This window comes from Pavona decussata, unplaced genomic scaffold, assembly GCF_977016875.1.
Source record: "Pavona decussata unplaced genomic scaffold, jaPavDecu1.1 SCAFFOLD_416, whole genome shotgun sequence".
Lineage (NCBI taxonomy): Eukaryota > Metazoa > Cnidaria > Anthozoa > Scleractinia > Agariciidae > Pavona > Pavona decussata.
In genome coordinates, this window is record NW_028145778.1 from 1,344,283 (window position 1) to 1,372,043 (window position 27,761).

The 27,761-nt window shown below is 38.7% G+C and overlaps 1 protein-coding gene and 1 long non-coding RNA gene across 4 annotated transcripts in view; one reads left to right on the forward strand and one right to left on the reverse strand.

The window, feature by feature from the left end:
• The window catches only part of LOC146450990 (uncharacterized), a 29,214-nt gene extending 1,674 nt beyond the window's left edge, over positions 1-27,540 (reverse strand). The window contains exons 1-20 of one of the 3 annotated variants that reach the window (XM_085099706.1): positions 27,423-27,540; positions 26,589-26,717; positions 25,104-25,310; positions 24,240-24,336; positions 23,354-23,498; positions 18,076-18,389; positions 17,869-17,980; positions 16,660-16,939; positions 16,135-16,314; positions 15,161-15,349; positions 14,081-14,197; positions 11,903-12,048; positions 10,759-10,969; positions 9,946-10,071; positions 8,521-8,765; positions 7,431-7,623; positions 4,324-4,556; positions 2,918-3,070; positions 1,293-1,426; positions 549-633 (exon numbers count right to left, since the gene is read on the reverse strand). In XM_085099706.1, the coding sequence (XP_084955832.1) occupies positions 549-633; positions 1,293-1,426; positions 2,918-3,070; positions 4,324-4,556; positions 7,431-7,623; positions 8,521-8,765; positions 9,946-10,071; positions 10,759-10,969; positions 11,903-12,048; positions 14,081-14,197; positions 15,161-15,349; positions 16,135-16,314; positions 16,660-16,939; positions 17,869-17,980; positions 18,076-18,389; positions 23,354-23,498; positions 24,240-24,336; positions 25,104-25,310; positions 26,589-26,717; positions 27,423-27,465 (3,339 nt within the window). In that variant the 5' untranslated portion in view covers positions 27,466-27,540. Of the gene's footprint in view, positions 1-548; positions 634-1,292; positions 1,427-2,917; positions 3,071-4,323; positions 4,557-7,430; positions 7,624-8,520; positions 8,766-9,945; positions 10,072-10,758; positions 10,970-11,902; positions 12,049-14,080; positions 14,198-15,160; positions 15,350-16,134; positions 16,315-16,659; positions 16,940-17,868; positions 17,981-18,075; positions 18,390-23,353; positions 23,499-24,212; positions 24,337-25,103; positions 25,311-26,588; positions 26,718-27,422 lie in introns of all 3 variants that reach the window. The other 2 variants (XM_085099705.1, XM_085099704.1) reach the window with 2 other exon arrangements.
• LOC146450991 (uncharacterized) lies at positions 19,945-21,514 on the forward strand. Its single transcript, XR_014860164.1, has 2 exons — positions 19,945-20,845; positions 21,307-21,514. It is a non-coding gene; the product is annotated as an uncharacterized LOC146450991 (long non-coding RNA).
• Positions 27,541-27,761: the final 221 nt, after the last annotated feature.

Below are 27,761 nucleotides of genomic sequence, written 5' to 3' on the forward strand. Positions count from 1 at the left end.
AACACATTGAAAATGGAAAAGACGCTACTTGGTTGATAACAGCCAAGATATAATGACCAAAATTCCATTAAAAGACTATCAGAATACAAAGACACTATCCACGGATATTTCCGCCGGCAGATGACCAGAATAAAAATGGGTTCAAATCGGTTGTACTATATTTTGGTTCAACCTTTCGTCTCAGTAGAATTACTATTAATATTTCTTTAAATTAGCGATTTAGAAATTAAACACAGTGTTCAAAGTTTAAATTTAGTGAATTTTTGCCCAAACTCATGATATCTCCCATGATACTGACCCCTAAACATATCTATGGACAAGGGCTTCAAAGTGATAAACTGACGGATTTTGAGAGTTTTAAGATTAAACGGGCTGTAATAACTTTACGATCAGTCCTAGCTAGCCTCGCTTTATATCCATACAAATAATTGAAATCAATAAACATTGCGCGTTAACATTTTGAATAGACGTAATAATTCTACTTTGACTTCAAAAGACAGGGGTATTGTAAACTTATCATCCTCGCACATAACTTAAGAATATCTGACCTTTTCTTGAGCTTTGTCGCGTACTTCCATTTCAAACCTCTCCCGTGCGATACCCTCCGCCAGCATGGCAAACTGGTCGCGATAACTGCGCTACATCAAAGAAAATACAACTAACGGGGTAATCACAAAAAAAAACTATCCAAAAGGCAATTATTCTTGAAAGAGAGGAGGGATCATTTAATGATTGTCATGAAAACTTCATGGTGTCATAGACGGATAATCACAGCGTTTTCGAATAGCACAAACAACCAATCAGAGATCGAAGCAGCGCAGACGATGCCAAGCGCGGGAAAGCGCGCACAAACTAGCCTGAGTATCAGGCTTTTCGGGAGGGAGAGGGGAGAGAGGGGGAAGAGAGGAAGGGGAATCCTCTCCTCTTCTCCTCCTCCTCCCTCCCCTCCCCTCCCTCTCCACTCCCCCCCTCCCCTTAGGAAGGCCTGATACTCAGGTTACGCACAAACCAACTGACATCACAATTCGTTTTGGGTTTACTCCTGTTGCTTCTTTGAATCAGTTTGAAAAGACAGGAGGAGAACAACTAAACAAACAAAAATAGAGCAAGAACCAAAACAAAACAAAACAAAGCAAAATAACAACAACAAAATAAACATCTGAAAGAGATCTATCAAGCCTATTTAGAAAAAAAGGAATTCGAGACATTTCTGGTTAAAACACCAGCCAAAGATTGCTACGACAAAATTAATCCTGAAAAACATGAACACAGATGATAACTGTCAAAGATACAAGTTTTCCAATGACTCGATTTCGTTTTGCTGCCTCTTAGCCTGGGCTTCTCTCTTTTCTTTCGCGTATTCCCTTAGCTCTCGTATTCGTTGTTTTTGGATATCTAAACCATCCTCAAACAACCTCTTGAAGATCTAGAGAGGTAAAGAAACTGTTAGTGTTAAATGAATAAGTTAAACAAGAAGTTCCGCTATAAAAGGGCGAGCCCCTCCTTCATTTCACACCCTTGCGGGAGTGAGATGCAAATTTAAACGCTGTTCACTCGTGGCAAGTTGCTGACTCAAACGTCCTCTGAAAATATGCCTCAAAACATTATAATACCACTACAGCAATATAAGATATCAAGTTCTAATATGTTTAACAAGGGTTATTCTGAAAACGAGGCCGATTTTATCGGTAAAAACCGAAGAAAAAGGCACATGTTGTTTGTCAGTTGTTTACGCTCTGACGGTTGATTGACAACTGAAGGTGAGAATGGCCAGGCCCCTTTTATACGGGAACTTCCTGTTTAAGCAATAGGCTTTGAGTAGATTAGCATTGTTGAGTCTGAGTGGAGTACAACTCAGGGAGCAACGGGGGAGTACTTGCGAGAGGACGATTTGAAATTATGAGCACGATCGATTTTGAAACGAATGACATGGAGTTCAATTACCAATCGCAGCAAAATTCAAAGAGTAAGTTTAACGACTGTGGAGGCACAAGAAAGGAATCCATTTGAGTGCACATGGTTGAAGCACGCGTAAAATAATTGTCCAATTTACAATGGTATTAGGACTGAGTGGTCTGTAATTATACAAGTGATTAACAAAATCGGACGACCGCGCAGCGGGTGTCCAATTTGTTTAAACACGAGTATGATTAATAATGGTAATTGAACTGAGTGGACTGCAATTTGCTCGGAAATCATACGCGTGATTTCAAAATCGAACGAGCGCGCAGCGCGAGTTTGATTTGAAATCACAAGTATGATTTCAGACCAAAATTGCACAACACAAAGTTCAATTACCACTTTATTACACCTATTTTGAAATCACATAGTTTTATTGTCAATTTAATATTCTATTTTTGTTACTTTATTTTCATTTTGATGGGTTAAAGAAAGGATGCGATTTAGAGCAAAAAATTGTGCAATTTGGGAATAAATCGCACTGTTGAGAGCCAATCAGATTACAAGGATCATCAGTGATTTCAAAATGCGTGTAATAACAGACAGAATTGGACGACACGAAGTCCTGTTACCAATTAATCATAACTCTAACAAAATTTGAGGAAAAAAAGCCAACAGTTTAATTTTTGGAGAATAAATAGAGGACAACAGTTTCGATTTAATGACAGCGCGCGCAAATGACGCGTACACTGTCCTATTAATGCTCAAATCATGACTGCTGATAGCCAATCAGATTCGAGGATTTTGTTATAGTTGTGATCAAAGTCGTAATTAGACACCCACGTGACAGCGCCCTAATTACTCAGCATTTTGTTATAGATGCGATTAACCTGATTCGTCAGACTATTTGATACCAAAATAACACATAACCAAACTAACTTTTTCAGTCTTATTTTGTCCAGTACACAAGTTCCTGTCATCTTGTCTTGGTTTACTTCTTATCTATGAAATCTCTCACCTGTTCTTCCCGAGTGCGGCGTTTCAACATCCTAGCGCGCATGCGCAGTTCGTATTCGTCGTAATAGCGTCTCGCACGCGCAGACACTTGCCGCTTTTCTCTTAGTTTGGCTCTTACTGTCCGCTGTTGCTGTTGTTGCTCCTGTTTCTCTCGCTTAAAAAACAATGGAGGATAAAAAAAAAAAAAAAAAACTGAATAAAAACAGTTACATCTTTGCTATTCATTTCAAAAAGGTACCTCAGTTTATAAGTCATAACTTCGGACTTAAGCCTAGTTTTCATATGTCGGGAAAATCCCATACGATCGGGGATTTCACTGTTTCCCAACTGTCCCAGACTTTCCCAACTAATGAAAACTGGAAATCATAGACATCCCCGATCGTCTGGGATGGTCGCAGACAAATCAGGAAAATCGGGGGAGTTTCTATTTTTACGACGAGTCCCAGATTTCTGCGATGGTCGGCGATCATTCCCGACATATGAAAACTCACATTTGTACTGTAGTTTTAGCTCGTTACCAATCCTCTTAATTGCTTGACTCCAGTTACCCATTTCCCCCCGACAAATACAAATGGCGTCTGTCACCGATGAATACCTCAAATCTAGGACAGACGTCTGGCAATTTCCCGATACCTCGGAAAAATCTGGGGTTTGTCAGGAAACAGTGAAATCCCCGATCGTCTGGGATTTTCTTGACATGTGAAAACTAGGCTAAAGCTATTGGCTAACGACACTGACCTGTTTGTTGATACCGTAATTAAGTTTGAATCTCTCTATCTCTTAAAGTTAATGGAGAATGAAGTCCGCCTTAGATTCCTGTTTACACAAAGTGTCGTTACGTGTTGGGGTACACCGTAAAGTTTCTTAGTATACACTCCCCAAAATTCAATAAAATTTGACGATTGGAAATAATGTGATAGAATATGTTAAGCCTGGCGAATAAATGGGAATGATGTATTAATCAGTAAATGACACAGGCATACTCCGAACTAGTAATCGGAAGGTCTGAGGTTCGACTCCTGATAGGAGCACTCGGATTTTTTTTCCGAGTATGCCTGTGTCATTTACTGATTAATACATCATTCTCAATTTGACGGTTGTTAGCAACTCCCTGAAGTAGCGAACTTCCGACAGTAACAACTTTCCTGAAAGTAACTACTTCAAAAGTAAGTATTGGAAATAGATAAATTTTTCATTTTTTTGTTAATAAGTAAGCTTTTTCAAAACCCAGGTGTTATTCTCATAATAAACCAATCATTCTACTAAATTTCGTCTGGCCAAACATGACTTCATAAGCCAGTGTGCGCTATGCATCACCTGATGATGAATGCAAGATCGACTGACTTTAGTGAAAATTAACTAAATATGTGTATATCAAGTGTAAAATATTATAGAATAACTATGTACCATTCTAAGATTGTGGTCCAAGTCTTTCTTCAGTATTCCCACCAAAGCTTCCTGCCGCCGCTCAGCTTCCTCGATCATTCTCTGAGTCTTTGTTGTCTTGGCTTCAGTGCCAGACTTGAGCACAGAGCTAAGGTGCCGCGCCTGTTTCTGCCACATGCTGTGAGCGGTCTGGGGCGAGACATGAAGGAAAGGGAACTCCTCCAACATGGCCGGGAGTAACATGTCCGGGTGATCTGGAAACGAATACGTTGAAAACAAGCATTAAGGTGATTCCCAATTCCCTCCAAATAAAAGCTTTCGTATTTTTTTAAACTCTCAGTAATTGTTTACAAGCATGTAATATTTAACAAATAGATTCCAATTTGCCGTGCGTCTGTACTCTGATAACGCACAGATGACGTAAAAACGTGGTGAGAACAAAGAAGTACGCTACGAGCCGCAGGCGAGTAGCGTGACGTATGTTCTCACCACGTTTTGACGTCCTCTGTGCGTTATCAGAGTACAGACCCACGGCAAAATGGAATCTATTTGTTTTATACAATAACCAAGACATTTCAACACATTTCGTGAGCGAGCATCGCGTTGCCTGAGCTGAGTCAAGAACTTTCCAGCAAACTCAGTTTTGGACTACTACACACATGCAATTGTGATCTTCTAAATTAGAGTATAATCCGAAAGAATTTCACTAACAATATTTTCGAAACTAACCTTTATTCGAGAAGGAAATCCTGACCCCAAAATATTACAGCATGTAAGTCGCTTCACTGCGATTTGTAATCTATTACTCGCCATTACCAGATTTCTATCGGCGACATATTTCGACAAATATTTGCTTCCTTTTCACGTCACAACAAAGTTTTAGCTTTCCTATCCTGGCTGAAGTCACTCTCAACGGTCTTTGTCCAATTTTTTATTGAACAGTTTTCCTTTCCTGAGAAAATTTGCGTGTATTTGTCCGCTACTCGCAAGAACAGTTTGCAAAACTTTGTTGACCAGTCGCTCTGGCTGGACTCTAGACTCTGATCACGTGCACCGGTCACACCACTCGATGACGTCAATCGTGCGTCTATTTAACAAATCGAATGTGGTTTGGCGTTGTCTGTACTCTTATCGACAACGATATTCGTCATCACAGTGCCTCGTGAGTCCACAACAAATTTTGACCACTGTGATGACGAATATCGTTGTCGATAAGAGTACAGACAACGCTAAACCACATTTGATTTGTTTTTTACCACAATATCAACGTCAAAGAAAATTTTTACAATAACTGTCAAAATTTCCGCGCGCTGATTGACGCGAGCACCGTTGTCTAGACTCTTATCGACAACGGAAAATTAGCCAATCAGATTGCGAGATTAGAAACAGTTCGGGTAAAAACTCTAATCACACACTCCTCTAGACCAATCAAAACGCGAGCTTTACACAGTTCATTGTATAATTTTAAATATCCAATAATAAATAGGTCACCGCACCCGTGAAAGAACTGCAATCCTCTCAAGTTAACAGTACCCCATAATATTGCTTGCAATATTCGCTTTGAAATATGAGTCTATTTGATTACTTATTGCTATGTCTGGTGGAAAAAGGAATTGCACAGGTAAAGGAGAACTTCAAATAACATAATACATATAGTGCATGAGGTATACGAAACCATTGAAGATACATTTTCTTGGTGACGATGCACACCAAACAGTTTTTCTCGGAACGTTTCTTGCGCGCGTACAACTGAAACTTATTCCAAAATGGCTGCCATTTAAATATTCTTTTGTTTGCATTCAAATTAGCCCTTCTTGCTTCGTACAGGATAAAATATTCTTTTGATTTTTGAGCTTAAGAACGAGATAAGAAGGGCTAATTTGAATACCAACAATAGAATATTAAAATGGTAGCCATTTTGGAATAAGGAGGTGTATTCTAAAGGTCACAATTTTATTCCCAGAGTGATGGGAAGCTAGCGCTTCTAGCGATAACTCTTTTTTTCTGGCGAAAAATATTTCTAAAAATCTTTTAACGCAAAGAGGATAACTGCTAGGTTAAAATGACGAGATAAAGATATGTCATCGTGCTCGTTTGGGAAAAATAACTATTAGTTAATTGACTGAACTTGGCATCAAGTTAAACCATGTTTCACACATGCCCACACATAAGCTCGCGGTCTTGTGGCAAGAAATTATGCGTCGTAAGGTGCACTCTTTTATCTTTTGAGTCAACTACCATTAAAAAATGAACTAATAGTACATTTATTATAAAAAAAAAAAAAAAAAAAATTCACCATTAGTGTAGGGAGGATGTGGAAATTATTTTGGGAGTTTGCCGAAACAGCTGTGGAAAAAATCGCATCAACTCGTGTTTCCAAAACATCCATGCGTGTTAACTTAATATAATATGAAAACACAGCAAGCTGAGCTTCCTCTATTTCTTGCTGTTTAACAGTAAAGTGCGTTCAAAGATCAAGTTAAGACTTAAACATACACGTCCGTTTTAAATAACATATACCAGAACTGAAATAAACATTGCAATTTTGAAATTGAAGGTGTGGTTTGCAAACCAAGCAACGCACGCAAAAATTCAAACTGCTGCACGCGCTGGCATATGGTGAGCGAGAAACGAATCTGATTGGCTGATTTTTTTTGCGCGCGCGTTTTTTCTCCTTTGTTACGTCATAAAGGAAAGATTTCAGTCGCTAAACAGAAATCACTTGCCTCAGACGTGTATTTTTGAAGCGAGGAAAAGTTTCTTAAATAGCTCGAAATGGAAAGCGCTTTCAGCTGTTTCAAAGAACAGAGAAGAAGAAAAAAGAGCTTAAAAGGTATGTCGACCTCTTAATAACAAAATCATTATCCAAAAAAAGTAATGTTCAACAGAATTTATCGTTGGTGAAAAATGCGAGAAAACACGCTTAAAATTTTTAATTCAAAAGCCCCTTACAAAGATCATGACATTCTCTTGTTCATAACAATATGCTGGGGGTAGAGAGACCTTGGATCTGACCAAGACGTGGCTAAAAATAACCCTAGTTGTTTTATGCTACAAAATCCGGACACAAAGGCCTCATGATGGTCTTAATCATTTTTATAAATACTCTTAATTCTGAGTTTACTAACCGGAACTGTCGCTGGTTCTTCTACTCAACACAGGGCTCGCTGAAGCGCTTCTTTTTCTCCCTCTCACTGTTGTTGAAGTCTTTCTCACGGGCCGGGATTTCCTAACCTGTGAGCGGTAAACAGCTTGCAGTCTCCCACACTTTTTGACGGGGCTCTTCTTCTTCGGTTTCTTCTTAGGAACGTTTGGGGATAACTACGGATGAAAAATGGATGGCTTAGGTATGGGTCGCACTTGGGAAAAGTCAGCAACTTTGCCGAGTAAAAAAAATCACAAGAAATGCGAAACCTCAACCTGAAAGCAAAAACTTGCGTCAAACTATTAGGGTCGCACTGGGTGGAAGAAAAATGATTACACTTTGCACAACTGAAGTGGACCAGATACGAATCTCATTCATTGTCTTCGCGATGTTGTCCCACGTTTTTCGGGCATCCTTGCTTTCAAGGCGGTCAAAATTCTTGGCCCATAATCTTATTAACGCTTTCTCCTCATCGTTCGTCCATCTAGCGTGTACCCGTCTTTCCTCAATAGAAGACGGATGACCTTGGCCCGGTGAGTTCGACGTGGTCTGGAGACAGGGATGCAGAGGAATTCTGCGAAGGGGTCACTTGGGTCATAGTTGTTGCCTCCCCTGGACTGAAAATTTGGCTGTCAGGATATAAATATGTGTCCCGCAGACAAAGGTTTCAAGGCTCATTACAATTATTTGGATTTTTATTTCCCTTTGAATTTGACGCAGATGCCTAAGGAACTACAAGTTTGGGTCAAATTTAGCATGGCGGTTTTCGATTGAGTGTCAAAAGTATTTCCGCACATGCTTGAGATTTGCTTTACTGCGCGCGCTCTACGATAGGTTGGCAAAATATGTCCCATTTTCTCCAGCAATGGGAAGCTAAACCAAAACGAATCGTGTCTTCCTCGTACCCGTTTTCCCGCGCTTGACGCCGAATACATGTATCTGCTTCGAATTATGATTGGTTCATCGCGCTATTTACGTCTGTTGTAATTGGTCAACAGTTGGTTTTGGTTTTTACGATACTCAGATGAAAACCGCCCTATTGGACAAATTACCATCTGGGCCACGTAGCTTACCGGCATTTTTCGCTTCTGTTGTGAGGCTCTTTCTCTCTCTTGTTCCTGCTGTATTTCTTTTAACTGGTCGCGGTAAGTTTTGCGCATGTCTTTTGTATGCCGTTTCCGCTGTTCCTCGGCCTCCTCGTACAGCAGGCGTCTTAGTCTATCCATTCTTCCCGAAACAGGAAACGTTTCCACTGTGTCGCGAAATGTTACGCCGCGGCGTGCAGGGCGTTCGGGAGAGGAATCTTCCTCGGTCGACTCTGATGGAAGAAAAAATGACAGTTACAAAGGTTTGAGTTTTCTTCTTACTCAATAAATAGTTTAAAACTAGGAGGTCATATCGGAAGTTAAGTCGTTAAAACAACGTTGTTGGTGACCAATTCGGATTTAAAACACTGTAATAATCAGTCAGACATTGACCAACCAAATTTCTGCTCAACTAATTTAAAAGTGAGCTAGTATGTGCAAAAAAACTGAATAATGTTTTTATTCAGATGATCTTGTTGATGATCACATTTGCTTCTACAAACAAAGAAATAAAATAAGTGACTGACTGTCCGATCATTTAGAGTGTAAAAGGCTTCAAAGCCAAAGGAACGGTTTATCATCAGTTGGTGAGAGAGTGTTATCGCCACGCTTTGGAACACGAGTTCCAGGTCTCAGAAAAACTCCAGTAAGCTCCACTTCCATTTCAAATTTAGTACAACCTAGCCAGTGGTGAAAAGATATGAACAGCTACCATAACGTTGCTTCCTTTGCACCTGCGATTGTATAGGAATCACTAAGTCTTCTTCGCTAAACTTATTAATAGCAGCTGAAAAGTTTATTTCCCTTGCATGGTCTTGCGCTTTCGTCAAGGTCGATTTATTTCCTGTCCTATTTTCCGAGAGACAAGTTATTCTTTGCGGGCTGGGTATACAGCTGTTTCGACAAAGGTTGTCCAAAAAAGGGTACGCGACAATGCTGAAACTAAGGTAGTCTAGGAAATACCCAATAAACTTCAATAAAAGCTCAGAATCAATAATGCCTCGACCGTACAGCGAAGACTTGAGATGGCGAGCAATATGGATTCTGAGCTTTTACTGAAATTTAAATTGGGTATTTCCCAGATATCTTTCGACATTGTCGCGTACGCTTTTACGCTTTTTTTGGACAACCTTTGTCGAAACAGCTCTATACGCCTGACAACTTGTACGATTCCTGAACTGTTGACGTTCAGTGACTGGTCATTTGACCTGACTGGCGAGTTGACTCATTATGTTTTTCACAAGAAAATGATCGCAGATACCATCAGTCAAGAAGCAGTATCATGCAAAAGTAACTAGCAAAATCATCGACGAATTAACAATCAAGAATAGATGAAAATTTATTCTTGGGGCTACGTATAATTAGATACTCCGATTTAGTTGTCATTTAACGATGAACAGTAACTAAAGCTACCTCTGTAACTGCCAGGTATCCTTGGAGTCTTGCCTTTACTTCCAGTGCGTCTTCTCGGTCGAGCTGTTGATGCATCACCTTTCATTCTCGCAGGGGCAGTAGCAGCTGTCGATAATCTTCCATAATCTAGTGAAACAAGAGTGCGGTCAATCGCATCAGCCTTGCTCACTATTTAACGCATTTTGTATGACCAGACATTTGCGATTTACAATCTCTTATCCAACGTGTTTTGAGTGGTTAGTCTTCCCTGAGGAAACAGTTCAGTTAATTGTTGTGTTATCCAAGTGAGCAGCATACAAGCGACTTTGAAGCAATTCTTATCGAATGGCCAAGTCGAGCCTTAAAATAAAACCAGTGTTACGATCAAAGGCAAAACCTTGTCAGTACCTTGACATTTGTAACAGTACGCAAGTTTACAAGCGTAATTTAATATGAAAATAATGCAAGAAATATTGCAACAAAAGTGAATTTCACGCCGTAAAAATTGGTGGCCGAAAGTTAGGATGGACACAATAAGCGCGGAATCCTTCCCCCAACTCCGCCCCTTAGTGTTCGCGCTCAATCATCTCACGTTTTTAAGTACCTCTCGCTTGACAATCTGATGAGAACATAAGGTATTTGAACAGGTTAGCAAGGCTTGACTACCTGATGCAGCCTTGTTCCTTAGCCAACCTAGCTTACAGGAGGCTTCTCTCTCAGTCACTCGCTTCAAGGGTGTGGGAAGAAGATACACTCTAGCAACAAGGTTGGAGGTGTGTATTTACGGAAGTGAACAACAGAGGCTCGACTTTATTACCAAAGTAGGTCACTTACCAACAGCACTATCGCTGTTTTGTGCTAACTCTTCGTCTTCCGGTTCCCTTTCGCTGTCACTTCCGCTATCATCAGCTTCCGGTCTAGCGTACTTTGCTGAAAGGCCTGTTTCTGCTGACCGACGAGTTACGACAGGAGGCTCAATGTCTGTGATCCGTGAATGTGGTCTGTCAGATGCAGAGGATCTGCCTGGAAATGTTGACGCCAACGGCTACACAATACAAAAACAATTACTAGAACTAATGCCCCATTTACATCAACTAAACATGTTGAGTTGGACCAGGTTTAACAAAACGAAAACTTAACAATTGTTCGAAACTGAAACAAAGAAGTTTACATAGCGTTCTAGAAAATGCTTTTTTCAATGTGCTTAATTTCAAGTTGAAGAAAATAATTTTAAGGCGTGCTCTTTAAACATGTATTAGCTTTTGGTTTGAACATGTTTTTCAAAACTTAAAAGTTGCTGTTTATACAGGAGGCAAGTTTTCCTGAAGCTTGAAACACAACATGGCGTTGCGAGACAAGTTGCGGACGAAAATCGCGGGTGTTATACTCCCTTTTCGCAACTCGTCTCGAAACGAAAACTTGCGTTGTGAGTTAGTGGACAAGTAGGATAGTCTTCCATCTTTTAGCAACGTTGAAAGATACGTCGAAGCGTTTAACACGTGTTCTGCAACTTGTCTCTCAATACTGCCGTCACTGCGTTGGAAGTTCCACGAAAAATTACTTTGGGTAACAGCAACTTTACTTTTATATAGGTAGGTTATTCAAACAAGAAAAAGGGAAAAAATAACAACTTAACAAAAGAAGAACGTTCGGTAGAATGGGCAACTAATGTGACAACACGGGCCGTCCGAGTGTTAGCCTGCGAACGCAGACGTATTTCCGGTTGTCGCTTCTCTCCGGAAAAAAATAAGAGAGAAGCGACAGCCGGAAATACGTCTGCGTTCGCAGGCTATCTGAGTTTCACTGGCGTGGATTTCTCCCAAACTTCTACAAGTGTTTAACAGGTGTAAACAATACTTCATTCTTCAGAAACAAAACAAAATGTTTCTTATTTCACGTGACTTTTAACAGGAATAAACGAGTGTTGTGTAATCTATAGCTAAAACGGAAATTTATAAATGAAAACATATCAACTGACCTGTCCTCTTCTTAAACTGTTTAATCTATCCGCCAACTTGTTTGCTCGTTCTATCACTGAAGCTCTCTCATCTACACTGCTCCCTGCCGCAGTATAAGATCTGTAACTTGTGGATGGTAATGACGAGGAAGCTGGTAAAGACGAGCCTACAAAGGGATTGAATAATTGAATTCGTGATACTTTTAGATAGAATAAATGGAAAAAGCCAAAAAACAGGAGCGCTTTCCATTTGTACGGAAAAACCGGTGAGAATTTTCCGCCAAATGGAACAGCACAACTCTCGAGCGTTTTCCATTTGTATGGAAAAAACAGTTGTGAAATCAAACGAAACGGTTCTTTCCACTGGCAATTTTGGGAAATAAACCGCGTATCTCACCAAGGGGCATGGTACATAATGTTAAGGCAAATGGTTCAGTGATATTCCGGTTATTTTGGTGAAAAGAAGAAAAGAGGAATACGTCTGAAGGTATGCCTTTTTTCCGAAAATTTCCAGTGGGAAGGACTGTTCCATTTGTTGTCCTACCAGAAAGGAAAGCACTCCACTCAAGCTCCTGGATAGATTTTACCTTATTAGATACCACCTTTCACATAGACATGCCTTGCACCTGGTTGCTCTCCCGTGACTGCCCATGCCACCATTCGTAATCTTCGTGTTTTTTTTTTTATTTGTGTTCTCTTTTGCAATTTTTACTTGATTTTCTTAGGTTGGGGTTGCGCCTCGCATGGGTATCATATCCTGTTCGCGCTAACCCTTTTGGTCTTTCATTTCACATTTCTGTCTCTCATATTTATGGTTTGTTTATTAATTAACTAATTAATTAGTTGACCAATAAAGCTGAAAGAATCACAGATTGGACTGATTAGCACTTCAGTGCTACACTGTAAATTCGAGGGTAAATAAAGTTTATTGATTGATTGATTGATTGATTGACACACTCAATTTAGCAAAATTGTGAAGTTTCGTATAGAGAACTGATTCAAGGTCGAAAAAATATAAAAATGTAAAACTTTCAATTCTCCTAATGGTATACGCATTTCTTTGTAAAACCCCCGAAAATTTTATCGATCTGTTTTATTTGCTCAAGTTGAGTTAGATCAGTATGCAAAACAGTACAAGTTTTGCTAAACGCTAATTTGAATGTACCAATTTATCGGTCCAATTAGTAGTTTTAATCGCAAGGGCAAATTTACACGTTACAATAGACCATTTCCAAGTTACTTTGAACCTCATTATGAAAGTGAGGCTAAGTGCAAAGTTTTTGTTATGAAAATTAATTTTCATTCATATGCAAACAAAACTAATTTTCATATGAAAAGTTTGGCACTTAGCCTCGCTTTCATAGTGAGGTTCGCAGCAACTCGGAAATAGGCAATTGGTTGGCGGATTTCTTTTTGTGTTGGTGTAGCGGAAGATGTAAACGGACCTGATTCAAAGCGCTGCCACAGATTTTGTTAAATAGCCCTGATTCTCGTCCACTCACTAATTTTCTTTGTCAAATTGGGCCGAATTGACCAGATCAAGGACGGTGCCTACTTTTGTTACTGCGCATCTCTAGATACTCGGGTTTCCTATGGGTGGTACCTATTAATACAGGGATATTTTTGCGCGGTTTAAGACTGTGCGGAGAAAACAGAACTTAGCAAGTACTCTTGGTATCCAAAAAGAAAACTGGGGGTAACCGGGCATTTTTCAGATTCAATATTCTTGGCCCGCACCTTTACTGCGCAAACATATTATGACAGAATTCATCCATGATTTGTTTGTTTCAATAAAAGCGGCTTTGGACCTATTGTCCATAGCCATATTGCTCCAACTTAGGTGTGTTTATTTTTTTTATTGCCCAGTAAACAGAGCTCAGTCAAGAGCAGTATTTATGGGTTTGGTTTTGGGCAGAGAGAAAAAGACACAAAGCTTCAATATGGAAAAACGCCATACATTGCTTTGTATTTTAGCACTTTTTAGAATTATCGTTGCCTAATTATCTCTGAAAAATGCGTAGTTACCCCCAATTTTCTTTTCGGATTCCAATAGGCCTTGCTAAGATCTGCTTTTCCGCATAGTCATAAACCGCACAAAAATACTTCTTTATTAGTAGGAATGTTACATGTAAATCAGCCTTAAATTTAACATGGTGAATGTATCAGTCGTAAATTGATACACATATTTCGGTTGTTTACCTGGTGCAGTAGATGCAGTTGTTGTGCCTCTGGCCAGCCTGTCCCTTAAGGAGGTAGTGTCAACATGAGCATCAGAGGTCACACCAGTAGTAGCCGGCCTGCTGACGACTGGAGCACCTGAAATACACACATCAACTGTCCGTATTGTATTACCAGCAAACCTAAAGATGGCTACTCTGCCAAACCACAGCCGACTCACACAGCACTGCAAGCTATTCAGAACTTTAGGTGATTTAACAATCGCACACTGTTCATGAACAAATTTTTAGTAATCTGAGCGCCCCCAAAGGAAATCGTACGATAATAGACCTTATCACGGTTTTCGACGCCATTTTGACGAGTAAGCAAACACGTCTTGAAATAACAGTGTTTGTATGGAAATCCGATGTCAAATGATTTTCATAAAACAACGCTTCTGAAAGATTCATGAATTGGAAACTTTTGGCACTAGAAGAAGGATTTAAAAAAAAAAAAAAAATAGGAGGGATGTAGCTGTTCCAGAAAGCGTCCAGTCGTGTTTTGAACTTTCCATACATTTGTCTGTATAGCGAAACAGCCGTGAACTGCTACTAAAACTAGCCCGCGGGAAAAAATACAAGAAAATGTATGGAGTTAGGAGCCCAACATGTGACGTGTTAAGTGCTGTTGCAAATCATTTAGGCTCCCAGAGCATTTTCTTGGGCGCCTCAGGCTACTGGGCTGCTGTTAAGAGGCAGCCTTGACTGTTGAAAATTAACAGTTTGCAGAATTTGAGATACGAAGTCCACATTTATCCTTCGAGCAAGCTCTCGGCTCTCGACAGCGACTTTAAATTTTAAGTGTAAACCAGCTACGATTTCGGCGCGATAGCCCTGTACGTTTTCTAACAAATGCTGCAAATTTGCATCAATTAAAACATGTTCGAAAACCCTGCGACATTGCGGCGATTAAAAATGCAACTTGAGTGCGACAAAGTCCCACTAAAAAAGAGCGACAAAAATCAGGCGTGTAAACAGGCCTTCACAAAACTCTTAATTGATCTTATTTGAAACCATTTGAGTATGTGAAGTTCAGGCATGCACTGCGAGTGAACGTTCTTACGTGACGACGCAGATCCCGACAGAAACACTGAGTCAGCCAGGGTTGATATAGTCCCCGTCGCCCCAGCAGGGGGAGGGTGAGAAAAGCCTGTGGTGGATACAGTAGCGCTCCCAGTAGGAGGAGGGTGAGAAAGGACTGTGCTTGGTACAGTGGAGCTTCTTGGGATCGCAGCTGAAGGATATGCAGTTCCTATTGAGAGAACACAATGGCAGTTTGGTAACTGGCTGCTACATGGTCACGAATGGTATAAATGCTATGAAAAAACTATACCCTGGAAACACACGCAACAAACACTAAGTACACATACAAAGAACCTACGATATAATAACTGCTGCTAAAAGAGAAAAAAAATGCTCAAGATGCATTTATTTTAAAAGCCTGTCAAAATAAACTAAACCATCCTTCAACCTGTCTATCAACAGTGACGTCACATCTCGTGGTATGAGCCGAACAATCAGCTTTCAATCCATCTGGAGCCTGTTCACTTGGTTTTTTGTTCAAAACAAGATGACCAGTCCCCAGTTGGCTTGATAGGCTCAAGAGACTTCCACCAGTATTGTAAGGTCATGGGTTTGAATCCCACAAACCTGATTAAGTTGCTAATTTCATCGAAGGGCGTTTCATCTAAAATAATTATTGTAAGTCATTTGCATCATGTTATATGATGATTTTGTACAAAGAATTATACATTCAACAAATTGTATCACGCCCTCCAGTCTCTGGATCAACCAGTCTCCGCATCAGGGGGAGGGGAGGGGTGGGGGGACTGACAGCAGGTTAATAGGATAAGTAAGTGCAAAATTAAGAGTAACCCAAAATCCTTCAAACGTTCAATTGAAAATCGACCTTCAGGAACCACTTGAATGAACTGAAAAAGTATGCTACTATTCTGTGAGGTCAAAATTATAAAGTCATTGAATTATAGCACAAGCAGATGGTGGGCATTGCTAGCATCAACTGATGCACAAACCAACCTGAGAGTGGGTAGGTGAGAGCACCAGGAGCAGTCTGGGCCAGTCTGTCATGCTGTATAGGAGCTGTCCTTGTGACAGTCCCTGTAATTGTTGTAGCAGGCTCCGATCTTGATATGTTGCTTGTTGGACCTGATACATCAACAGTAGCTGCTGCACTTACTCCTGCTGTAGACTGAAAATCTGTAAAGTGAAAAGAATTAGGATAATCCTTCTAACATTGAATTAATTATCATTTTACTGTACAATTTTGCAAATCACATTCTGAGAATGTACCTTCATCAACCCTTATTTGACTAGTTTTTTCTTGGAAAAAAAAATTGTAAGATCACCTTAAAAGAGTTTTTAAAACAGTTCAGTGAACTCACAGCTTACTAGTATGCGTTAGAATAAAAGATGATTGGAACTTTTAGTGTTTGAACAGGCTGAATAAAAAGACGAAACTGAGAATTAAGGTAATCGATACCACGGTTTTTGCTTTCTTTCTGTTTCCCAACTCAATTTCTTTTGAAAGAAAAAATCTCAAACCTGGTACTCTTCCTTGTGGTTGAGTGTGGTGAAAGTGATGATGATAATGATGATAAACAGGTGTGGACCGTCCGCTACTGTCCTGTGACCCACCCTCTGTGGCTCCATTTGTGGATGGTTGTTCTTTTGGTCGTACACCCAGTGCATCAAACCCTCCTGGGTCTCCACTGATAGAGTCTTTTGCAGGTTCTAAAGGTGATATCTGCTCAGGCCATGCAGCAGATGTTGAAGATGCTGATAGGAAACTTGATGAAGGCTTTTCAGGGCTCTTACGGGAAGACTGGACAATGTAAAATGAACAAAAACTGAACACTGTCAACTCTCGCCTTGCAGACACCTCGCTATTACAGACACTCTGATAAAATGGACAGCAGCTAAACCCCCAGGAAAAATAAATTGCAGACGTTTGACTAAAATAAACTCCCGCTATTATGGACTCACGCTACTAAGGACACTAACTCGCAACCCCGAGGGTGTCCAATAAAAGGAGTTGACTGTATACATTTTCCCACATGTACTTAAAAAAATAACAAATTGTGAAAAGGTACTCCAGATTTGGCTGAATTTGGCAAAACATGGATCTACTCCTGGGTATATTCTTAACAATCTTTCCTTTGACAACCCAAGGTAGCCGGTTAATTTTGGGGCAGATTGCATGTACATGACAGATCTACTGGAGATGCAGAGCCTCTTACTGTTTCCATCCTTATTTGTGTGCAAATCCCTTTTCTGAACTGCAGCATATGTCATGTAACATTCAAACAAGAAAAGTGGATCTACATGTGGGGAAGAGGTAGGGTACGGTCCTTTCCCTGAATTTTTTTAAAGTCAATTTGAAACAGGTTCATGATCTTGCCCTTTCTACTGTGGCTCTCCTCCCACTGAATAAAATGTCAGCAGTGACTGTATGTCAAGCTATATGTGATTCCACTTTTGCGATATCTAAGAGTGCGTTTCTTTGGGATGATCCAGTTCAGTATCAATGATCCAAGATCACTCGGATCATGGTGCATCAAAGGAACCGACAAATCCTTACCCAGAGTGGATTCTTCGGTTCTTTTGATGCACCATGATCTGAGTGATCTTGGATAACTGATCTTAGTAAAGAAATGCAAAATCTGTTTTAGGATTAAAAAATCTGGATTCTGATTGATCTTCCAAAAGAAATGCACCCTAACTGTAGTTGCAATACATTGTTGTAATTTATACCTTCTCTTTTGCAGCTGAAGATTTTTCAAGCTCTGTAGGTGTCAAAGTGTACTGTGTCAACTCGTCTTCTGCAGAAGTGGCATCACGACTGAGCAAAGATGATTCAGGCTTCCTAAGAAGTAGATAACAACATAATTGAGCTCAAACCTTTACCCATCTTAAAGTTTGCTTCTCAACCAAGTCCTTCAAATTATTTTGAAATCTTACCTAATAAGATCTCCAGCTCTAATTTCAGATCTTGCCCGTTGAGAATGTGATGCATCACCTAACATTGTCCTCCCAGAACCTTCCATAGATCTTCTGACATTTGCACCGCCTGCACCTACACCAATACTAAGACCTGTACGACTCCCTTCATTCAACGCAGACGGTGGAGACATGCTGGATGTTGAGTCTGGGAGATGATCTCTGGAGTGTCTTCTCTCCGAAGCCTTTGAGGCAGCTCTGTCCGTGCTAGTCTCTCCAAGTCTAATCAGCTCGGCTGTTGAATCACTGACAATACCAACTCTAGAGTCACTCAACTAGTGGGACAAGAGTGATTAAGTCAGGAAAAAGGGTGGCAAATGCAAAAATTACAAGTTAGTACTAAATATCAAGTGAAATTGTGTAACAATTTTTTGGTTGTCAAGTTGAACAACTACATGTAAATGCAAAGTCAAATTTGGTGACCACTGTTTGGTTCAGCTTTAGGCGTGCTCCTTTGCACCTGCTCGGAATTTCACTCTACTCAGCGTTTTTCGTGGCATGGTTGGTTTATGGTGTTTTATAGGGCATTTCTTTCCCTCCCTTCCCCCCTGGTAGTGTTAGTTTGGTATAGTTTGGGATTGGTGTTAGTGTTGGGGGTTGGTTAGGGTTAGGGTTAGTTCTTTGCCCTGGTGAAAAACCTCACAGGATCTTCAAGGATCTTTAAAGATCTTCAAAGACCTGCCAAAGATCTTTAAAGATTAAGATCCTCAAAGGATCCTTATAGGATCTTTGAAGATCCTCCAAAGATCTTCAAAGATCCTGCATATGCAAGATCTTGTTATACTATCTGCAAAGATCCTCAAAGAATTGGTAAGGATCTTGCAAGGATCTTTGTAAGATCCTTGCAAAGATTCCTGCAAAGATCTTTGCAAGGATCCTTCAAGATCCTCAAAGATTTGATGAGGATCTTTGAAGAATCTTACAAAGATCCTTTTAAAGATCTTGCAAAGATCTTTGCAAGGATCCTTCAGGATCCTCAAGGATTTAATGAGGATCTTTGAAGAATCTTACAAAGATCCTTTTAAAGATCTTGCAAAGATCTTTACCAGGATCCTCAAGGATTTAATGAGGATCTTTAAAGAATCTTAGAAAGATCCTTTTAAAGATCTTGCAAAGATCTTTGCCAGGATCCTCAAGGATTTAATGAGGATCTTTAAAGAATCTTAGAAAGATCCTTTTGAAGATCCTGCAAAGATCTTTGCCAGGATCCTCAAGGATTTAATGAGGATCTTTGAAGAATCTTTAAAAGATCCTTTCAACGATCTTGCAAGAGATCTTTGCCAAAATCTTCAACAATTTAATAAGGATCCTTCGAAGATCTTGCAAAGATCTTTGTCAGGATCCTTAGGGCTCCTAAAGGATTTTTAAATTAAGCTGAATTATCTTTGACGGATCTTAAAAGGATCCTTGATAGTAAGGATCTTGCAAAGACCTTTGCCAGGATCCTTCATGAGCTTCAAGGATTTAATGAGGATGTTTGCAAGACCCCTATGATAAATAGAAAAAAAAGGTGATGGAAAATAAAAGGCCATTACACTTGCAATTACAGTGTAGGCATTTGGTAATTTATTTTATTAATCAATAAGACCGTTTATTCAAATACACTTCGCAGTCCAAAGACTGAATTACATGTACAAATAATTAAATTGTATGAAACTGAAAAACATAAATATATATACAAAATATAGAAAAAATTTAATAATTACAGGTAACATATAATAAAGAAGAATGCATAGAACTCTGCGAGAGGAAAAAGGACATTATTTTAAAAAAAAAAACTACATACTACCACTAATGACTAATAATAAAAGAGTTCTTTTAATGATTGGTCTTGCACACCGTAATTATAAAACGGTTATTGCTCCTAAGCTTGTGGGATGAAAGGGCAGGTGGAGGCAGCAAATTTGAGCGTTTGTGGTTTCTTGATGAAGATATAGAGTTAAAATAGTTTGCTCGAAAGAAAGTCACACAGATCTGCCCGCTTTAGTAACAAATACATTTGTCACTTTTAAAATTAAGAATCAAAATTTCTGTTTCTACTGAGTTTGAGCTTCCAGAGTAAATAATTATACCTTAAAGGTGTTGGAAAGTACAGACTGTTGACTAAAACTCTGAAAGTTGCAATAATGCAATGTCATCAATACTGTTGGTTTTTTGCTTGGAACTATTGCTTGGATGTCTCAGAGAAACGGGTACATGGAATATGGAATTTCGTTTTGGCAATTTAAATTTGTGATATGTTGCACCAAGATTCCTGCTTTATATGGCTTCCCACCAAAGGATATAATTCAATAGACAAATAAGTTTACTCAGCTGATTGTCTGATCAGTGCTTGTCATGCAGCATGATAGTGTCTTAGTGATACTCAGACTCAGTAATTCATTCTTATAAATAAAGAGTGATTTCCAATAGCTAAAAGTTTGCTCACAGTCTTCATCAAATGATTACCCTGTCGCTTTCTTGCACAATACTTCTTTTATAAAGGAAACAAGGAAACCACCGGGCCAAGAGCGGCAGCCATCTTGGATTTCCATCAGACTTGGAAGACTGGGCACGAGCAAAGCCAAATTTGGTCAGCAGCTATACACTGCAGGCTCGCAGAAAGACCGTTTCTTTTGGATTTTCGCAGGACTCAAGAAAACAAGGCACATTTCCTCGGTTTTTTCTTCTTTTAAGCTAGAAAATGATGGCTTTAAGCAACAAATCGTGGACAAATACTTTTTAGAAACAGGTAGGCTTTAATATCAATGATTTTGATAAAAGACTGGCTTGAAAATGTGATGCACAATTCAACCAAATGAATGCATGTGCTTCTGTGAATTTAGCTACAAATTCATCTGATCTCGGTTGTCGAGGTAGCCATTTCCTATTTATTTTTAAAATAAAACATTTACAAACGTTTTTATGGGGTAAGTTTGTAGTTGTAGCGCTAGTTGAAATGAACAATCAGATGATTGTAGTTGTACTGAGAATCAATTGTAAGCTTTATTTGTGTGGTGACTTATTCGATCGAGTATAACTTACATTACTTTAATTTGCCTGTGATTTGATTGAAGTTGAAGGTCATTTGGTGGAGTATTATAATGCCCACATGTACAATAAAATAGCACCATCAGTTAAAAACGAATGTGAACACTGTAATCACACAGAAGAACTGACTAAAGTGCATGATTTTTTCTCTTTTTGCTGTAGATCTTCAACTCAATGTTGTTGTCAAGGCCGATACCCAAGACTGCAGCTTCAGAGTGTGTGAAGTCACCAAATCCTGCTCAATAAGCTAAGTCACTTGTAAGCAGGGGAGCCTATTTTTAACTGATTTAGTATGGTTATGAATTGTGACTTCTACTACTATATATACTACTCAGGAACAATGAAAAAATAAAAAATTTTGTAACTTTGAGCCTTGAATTCATTACTTGATGTTTGATAGTTTAATAGAAAATTAGAGGGTCAAATTGTTTTGGTCATGTAAATTACAAGCAAATTGGTACTTTTTTGTCTTTTAGCACTGTGCTTGCACAATTATTATGCCTATCAAATTTTTATAGTAGCACAACATTTGCTGATGTTGTGATTGCACTGTTTTGTTACATTATTCATTATCTAGAATATAGTTATTCCACATTTTGTGGGTCATCACGAGGGAAAAACTACAATTTTTCTGAGCCACTATAAATGTGTTAAAGTTGTGCAGACAAGGCAGTAACTTTTAAGTTTTGTTAAAGGCTGATAATTTAGAGAGGGATTTTGACTTGCACTAATGTTGTGAACAACATCTGTTGAAATTTGTTGCACTGTGTAGCCTTGTCATTAGAACTTTTGTACATAATCAGAGCTTGCTATAAGTTATTGTTTTTCTGTTATTATGTTTTCTTGTACAAACGTTTTCACTGGCAATTGTCAAACCAAATTTTAGAATAAAAATTATTACAGTTTCTTGTACATTAACATTAGGATCGTGATCACCCAGGCTTCATGTTGTAGTCAAAATTTTGTCCATCATGGTTGAGGTAAAATATCCATCTGCTGAATATTATTCTTTCACAATACATATTAAAAGGTATGTTTCTATTTCTGATTTTATTTACACAAGTTATTTTGTATTGATTTAGCATTGTAGACCTACATTTATATACAAATAAATTCCTGAATCTTAACTAAAATAAGTTAGGGATTGTTCAATAAAATTATCCCTTTTATGACATGCTGATGTTCTTTTTCATCTACATACTACATGTACATTCTCAACAGCTTATTCTGAGACTCACCGGAAATTTCAGTCACAAATGTTTTTGTGATTTTGGAAAGTTCAAAGTAGTACAAGATCTTGAAAAGGTTCATTCAAGATCCTTGAAGATCTTTTGCAAGATTATTGAAGATCTTCAAAGATCTTGGCAAGAGCTGCAAAGGATCCTGTAGGATCCTTGAAGATCTTTGGCAAGGTTATTGAAGATCCTCAAAGATCTTGAAAAGGTCTGCAAAGGATCCTTGAAAATCCTTTTAAGATCTTTGGCGACATAATTGAAGATCCTCAAAGATCTTGGCAAGTTCTGCAAAGGATCTTTGCAGATCCTCAAAGATCCTGGCAAGATCTGCAAAGGATCCTTAAAGATCTTGACAAGATCTTGGCAAGATCTGCAAGGATCCTTAAGGATCTTTGAGGATCCTCAAAGATCTTGGCCAAGATCTTCAAGGATCTTGGCAAGAAAGTTGAGGATCCTTAAGGATCTTGGCAAGGATTTTTGAGGATCCTTAAAGATCTTTGCAAGATTGTTTAAGGATCCTTAAAGATCTTCATAAGGATCCTCGAAGATCTTCATGAAGATCTTTGAGGATCTTTAAAGATCCTCAAAAGATTTTCACCAGGGCTGTGTTATTTACTTTTTTTTCACTGAGCTTCTAGTCTCAGTGTGACGGGTGCTAGGGCTGGGGCGGGGTTACGGGCGGGGCTCGTGGCTGGGTTGTGGGTAGGGCAGGCTTATGGGGTGTTCTACCTACCTGGGTTTGGGTTGGTGGTACCAGCCCCCTGGCTCCTGGGCACCCAACCTCCATTTGTGGCATATACGTTAATGTTGTTTATGACTATATGTATGTGGATCTAACATGAAGCAAGCGTTATTGAAATCCAAAAAGAAAATTAGGGGTAACTATGCATATTTCAGAGACAATGTTAACATTAATCAGCTTTCAAACAACTGGGCCCTGATTTATGCTAAGTACTGTTCTCGTTCACACGTACCTTTGAGGTATCAGCATCAAAGCCAGTGGAATTTCCAGCATTTGTCAAAACAGAGTCAACAGCTGCAGACCTTGCCAAACTTCTGCTTTGATCTTGCCCTCCTCTTCCACTCAGCTGCTGAGGTTCGTCTCTTAATTGCCTTGGCCTCAAAATCATAATAAACAAACAAGGCTAATTTGCTTGCCAAAAATTCCAGAGCCCAGGCTGTAAAATATTTTATTTCAGCTTGTTTAAGGTGATCATGGAGTCAGGAGTTTTCCAAAGAAAAAACGTCCAGAAACTGATTGCTGACTTTTGAAAGAACTTAACTTTTTTCTTGAATAACTATCATTCCTTTGCCAATATAGTAACCAAGTTTTGGTTTCTTACAATGAAAATTTTTTTTCAATATTTCAGCTCTATTACAAAGTCGTAGGCAGCTATTACCATCCCAGAGAACTTGAAAACTTAGGGAACATGGTCAAAACTTCACCCTACCTACAGCAAATACTGAGCACTTTTGAACCTTAGTTAACAGAGAGTTGTTTCAATGTATTTGATTTTCTGTTAGAAATAACAACATGATAAGTTTTTCCATCAAATGGAAACTCGGAAAAAAATCCGAGCTCCAGATGGGATTTGAACCCACGACCTTCTGTGATCTAGTCAGATGCTATACTGAGCTACTGGAGACTTAACAACAGCAAATGGAAACTCGAAAAAAAATCATGGAGTCTCCAGTAGCTCAGTAGTTAGAGCATCCAACTAGATCACGGAGGGACGTGGGTTCAAATCCCATCTGGAGCTAGGCTTTTTTTCCGAGTTTCCATTTGATGCAAAAACTTACCATGTTGGTATTTGATTTTATGGTAAAAAATACCTGCTTATTTCTGACTTAGGTCCATACAGAGCCTGATAAGAAGGGCCAAACTCCTCTCTTAATACTCCAGATATGACGTCATGTTCTGAGGTTAACAGATTAGAGTCATGTTCATCATCAGACCCTGCAAAAGAAGACAAAGATATTTAATCTACACTACCCTGTACAAAGACTGCCAAGTATTGCCAATGCTTAATTTTGAAAAGACAAGTAAAACTAATTATAAAAAAACCAATGTTTTGGTCATTATGGCATTTCCAAGATGATTAAACTAACTCAGTGTTCTGCAAGAAATAGTATTCACTAATAAAATTAATTATAATCATGACACAATACTGTAGTTTAGCCCAAATTGAGTAACTTTAATTTCCTTCACAGTGGCATCGTTATGACACTGAAATGTTGGGTTTTAGTTTTAGTTTGTACTTGTCTTTGTGTTAGTACATGTAAATAATTTTATTGTTAAAATTATTAGACATTTCAAAACAACGACATAACATTTAAGTAGATTTTACTGTTGACATGACAATTGTTTTGGATACTTCAGTGTCCATCGTCAGTTTGATTAAAAATAACATGTACCCAAAAGCATTGATTACCATATATATGAAATAAAAATTGATAAATTGTAATTTTGATAAGGATAGAAACTCTTTATCCAGCACAAACAAGGATGGTGTGGAATTTTTTAGAGGCATTTTAAAAACACAGTACCACATCAACAGGCTCAACAGTATTAAGACACTGAAAAAAGAATTTACAAGAGGCATACTTCCTAATTACAAGATTTAAATGTCTTAATTAGAAAGCAGCACCATTGACAGGCTTAGTTCTGTAATGTAATGGACAACAGTAAAATATATTATCAGATAACAACATGTGGCTACATGCCTTCATCATCAACACACTCCATGAAGTACTCAAGCAAACCAGCAAATATCTCCAGGAAGTTTCGGACAGAAACCTTGTCACCCTCAACAATGCCTTTCCCAGAAATGTGTGAGAGATCCACATTTAGGACATCTGTGGCTACCAAGTCAATCACTGTTTGGCAGTTTTTAATGCGTTGTTCGACTGAGATCGGATTCTCTGTAATACCTGTGGTGAAATTAATGCAACAGTTGTATTAACCAAAGCTGCAAAGGAATTCATTTTCTTAATAATTGTTGTTTATTGCATATAGGTTAATACAAGCCACACTTTTTTTCATTTCAGCTAACAGCTGAAATGAAAAAAAAAAAAAAATGTGGCCCTGATCTATGACTATTTTTGCAGTTCAAATATATTATTATCATTATTCTTCAACAAAACAGGTTTTGTTTTCAGGATCGAAAATTTATGTTCAAGCACAAGCTTTCGATTCCCTTATGGAATCTTTGTAAAGTGGTGTTGGATGTTTTTGTCACATAATTAAGTTGATAAAATATCACGTGACAAAATGTCGCGGTACGTTGCCGGGAGCTCATATCCAATGTGCCTGCAATGAGCCTGGCAAAGAAAACGAAACTTGTTTTGATGATATAAAATGACTGGATCAAGAAACAATTTTTTCTGTAACATTATTATTCTTGATTGCTTACTTTTGTGGTTGTTCCCTTTAACACTGGGGCCAAACAATGGTCCTTAGCTACTAAAGAGTTCACTTAATTAAAAGAACCTTGCTCAGAATAATTGAGTCATTCCCAGAAGGGTAATCTTTTGAAACTCAGTACTTAATGTTAATTCAGCCTGGGATCCTCTCAATGTACTAATCCAGTCCCTTTCTGATGATGCTAAGTGCTCCCATTACAACTGGCACTGTCTCTGTTTGCATCTTCCACATTCTGGCTATTTTGATTTCCAAGTCCTTATTAGTTATACTTAAAAAGTTTCTCAACTACCTTTACTGAAGTCTTTCTGTCAGATGGTACTGCCATGTCAATAATTTTGCCATATAAAATGGAGGGCAACGAGCTCATTATTCAGAGTTTTTAACAGGTTATACTGTTGCTATGGTAACCTAGTACGCTGAGAAAATAGCCATACATTGTTCACCAATGATTAGGCATCGGCTTGATACCATTATTATTGTATCAACTGATGGCAAGTGGTAGTTGCGATCCGTGAAAGTATAAGAAAAATTATTCAAAAAAATGTACATGGCACTATCGAATTTTATACCCATATAGAATTGAAAAATTAATTGTCAAATACTTGTGAAATGTTCATGGCTAGTCTGACGTGACATTTCATCTCGGCTAAGAGGCTCTTCGGAGACCTTTCAGAATTTATAGGCAAACTCGTTGAGCATCACACCCAAAGCCCCATTCACAAACGTCGAACAAACTCTCCAATTTTAAACTCTTATGAAACATATAAGTATGTTATTAACCCTACCAGGCAAGTCATCACCCAGCAGACCTCTGTAGACTCCAACGAAAAAGTTGTCACTGCATTCCTCAAGTCTGGAGATTTTGCCAGGCAGGTTACATTTGTCCAACAACTCATTTGCTATAGCAATAAATGCTGAAAATATACAGAGATAGATATGCCTTTATATAAACACGATAATAAGACTTATCACTGCTTGGTAATTTTATTTATATTCTCATTTCTCCAATCCAACATACAATAGAAATCAGGTTGAAAGGAATAAAGAAAAAAGCAGTTTGTAAGAATGAAAACAGTTTGTAGTCAACCTTAAGTAAACTATATTCTTTCAGGTCTTCAACCTTTAGTTCTGACAAATACAAATGTGTCCCAGCTTCCGCGGTAACTGCAAATTTGAGGGCCATTTTGTTTGAGTTTTCCGTAACTTAATAAGATTCAGCGAAGGATAGGTGTCATTAAATTAAGCTCATAGACCAACAGCCAATCCTATAAACAGTAGCAGGCTGCGTTTTTAAACACAAGAAAAGATGAAATTATTCAAGATGGCCTACATGCAGTATGTAAGCTTAAGTTTTTAACTCGAACAAGTCCAAGGTGAATTTTGTGGTTTCTTATACCATCGTTTGTTTTACTCTTGTTACTTTTTCCTGCTAGATCAACTGAACCATATGAGCCAGTTCGGCTGTAATTATCTTGAAAAGTGGTCTTATTATCAACCGCAGTTTCAGTGCGTTTTTTTTTTTTGCTCATCGAATGTCAACCTCACAGCCGCTTCCCTGCGGCTAATTTATCGTTCAAACGCAAAAATAAGAACAAGAAAGAATCACTTTCAGTTCTAACCTTCATCGTCTAAAGAATCCAATGATCTTTCTTCAAAATCCATTCCCCAAATACGAAACTTTTTCTTTTCCTTCAAACCATCGAAGCCATTTTGTTTTGAACTTCACTGCAACTGAAACTCGCAACATGATTGGCTTAAAGAAATTCAGTCCCAGGTCTTCCTCTTTCCTCCTGCCCAGTCTTCTTGAAGGGTTTCATTTACAGATTCTCTTATATAGACCATGAAATGACGCAAAAAAAGGGTTCAAAACTCAAGTGGAACCACGAGCCGCAGGCGAGTGGTTTTACTGCCAAGTTTTGGAAATTGAAACTCAAGTTTATAAAATAAAAATTCCTCAA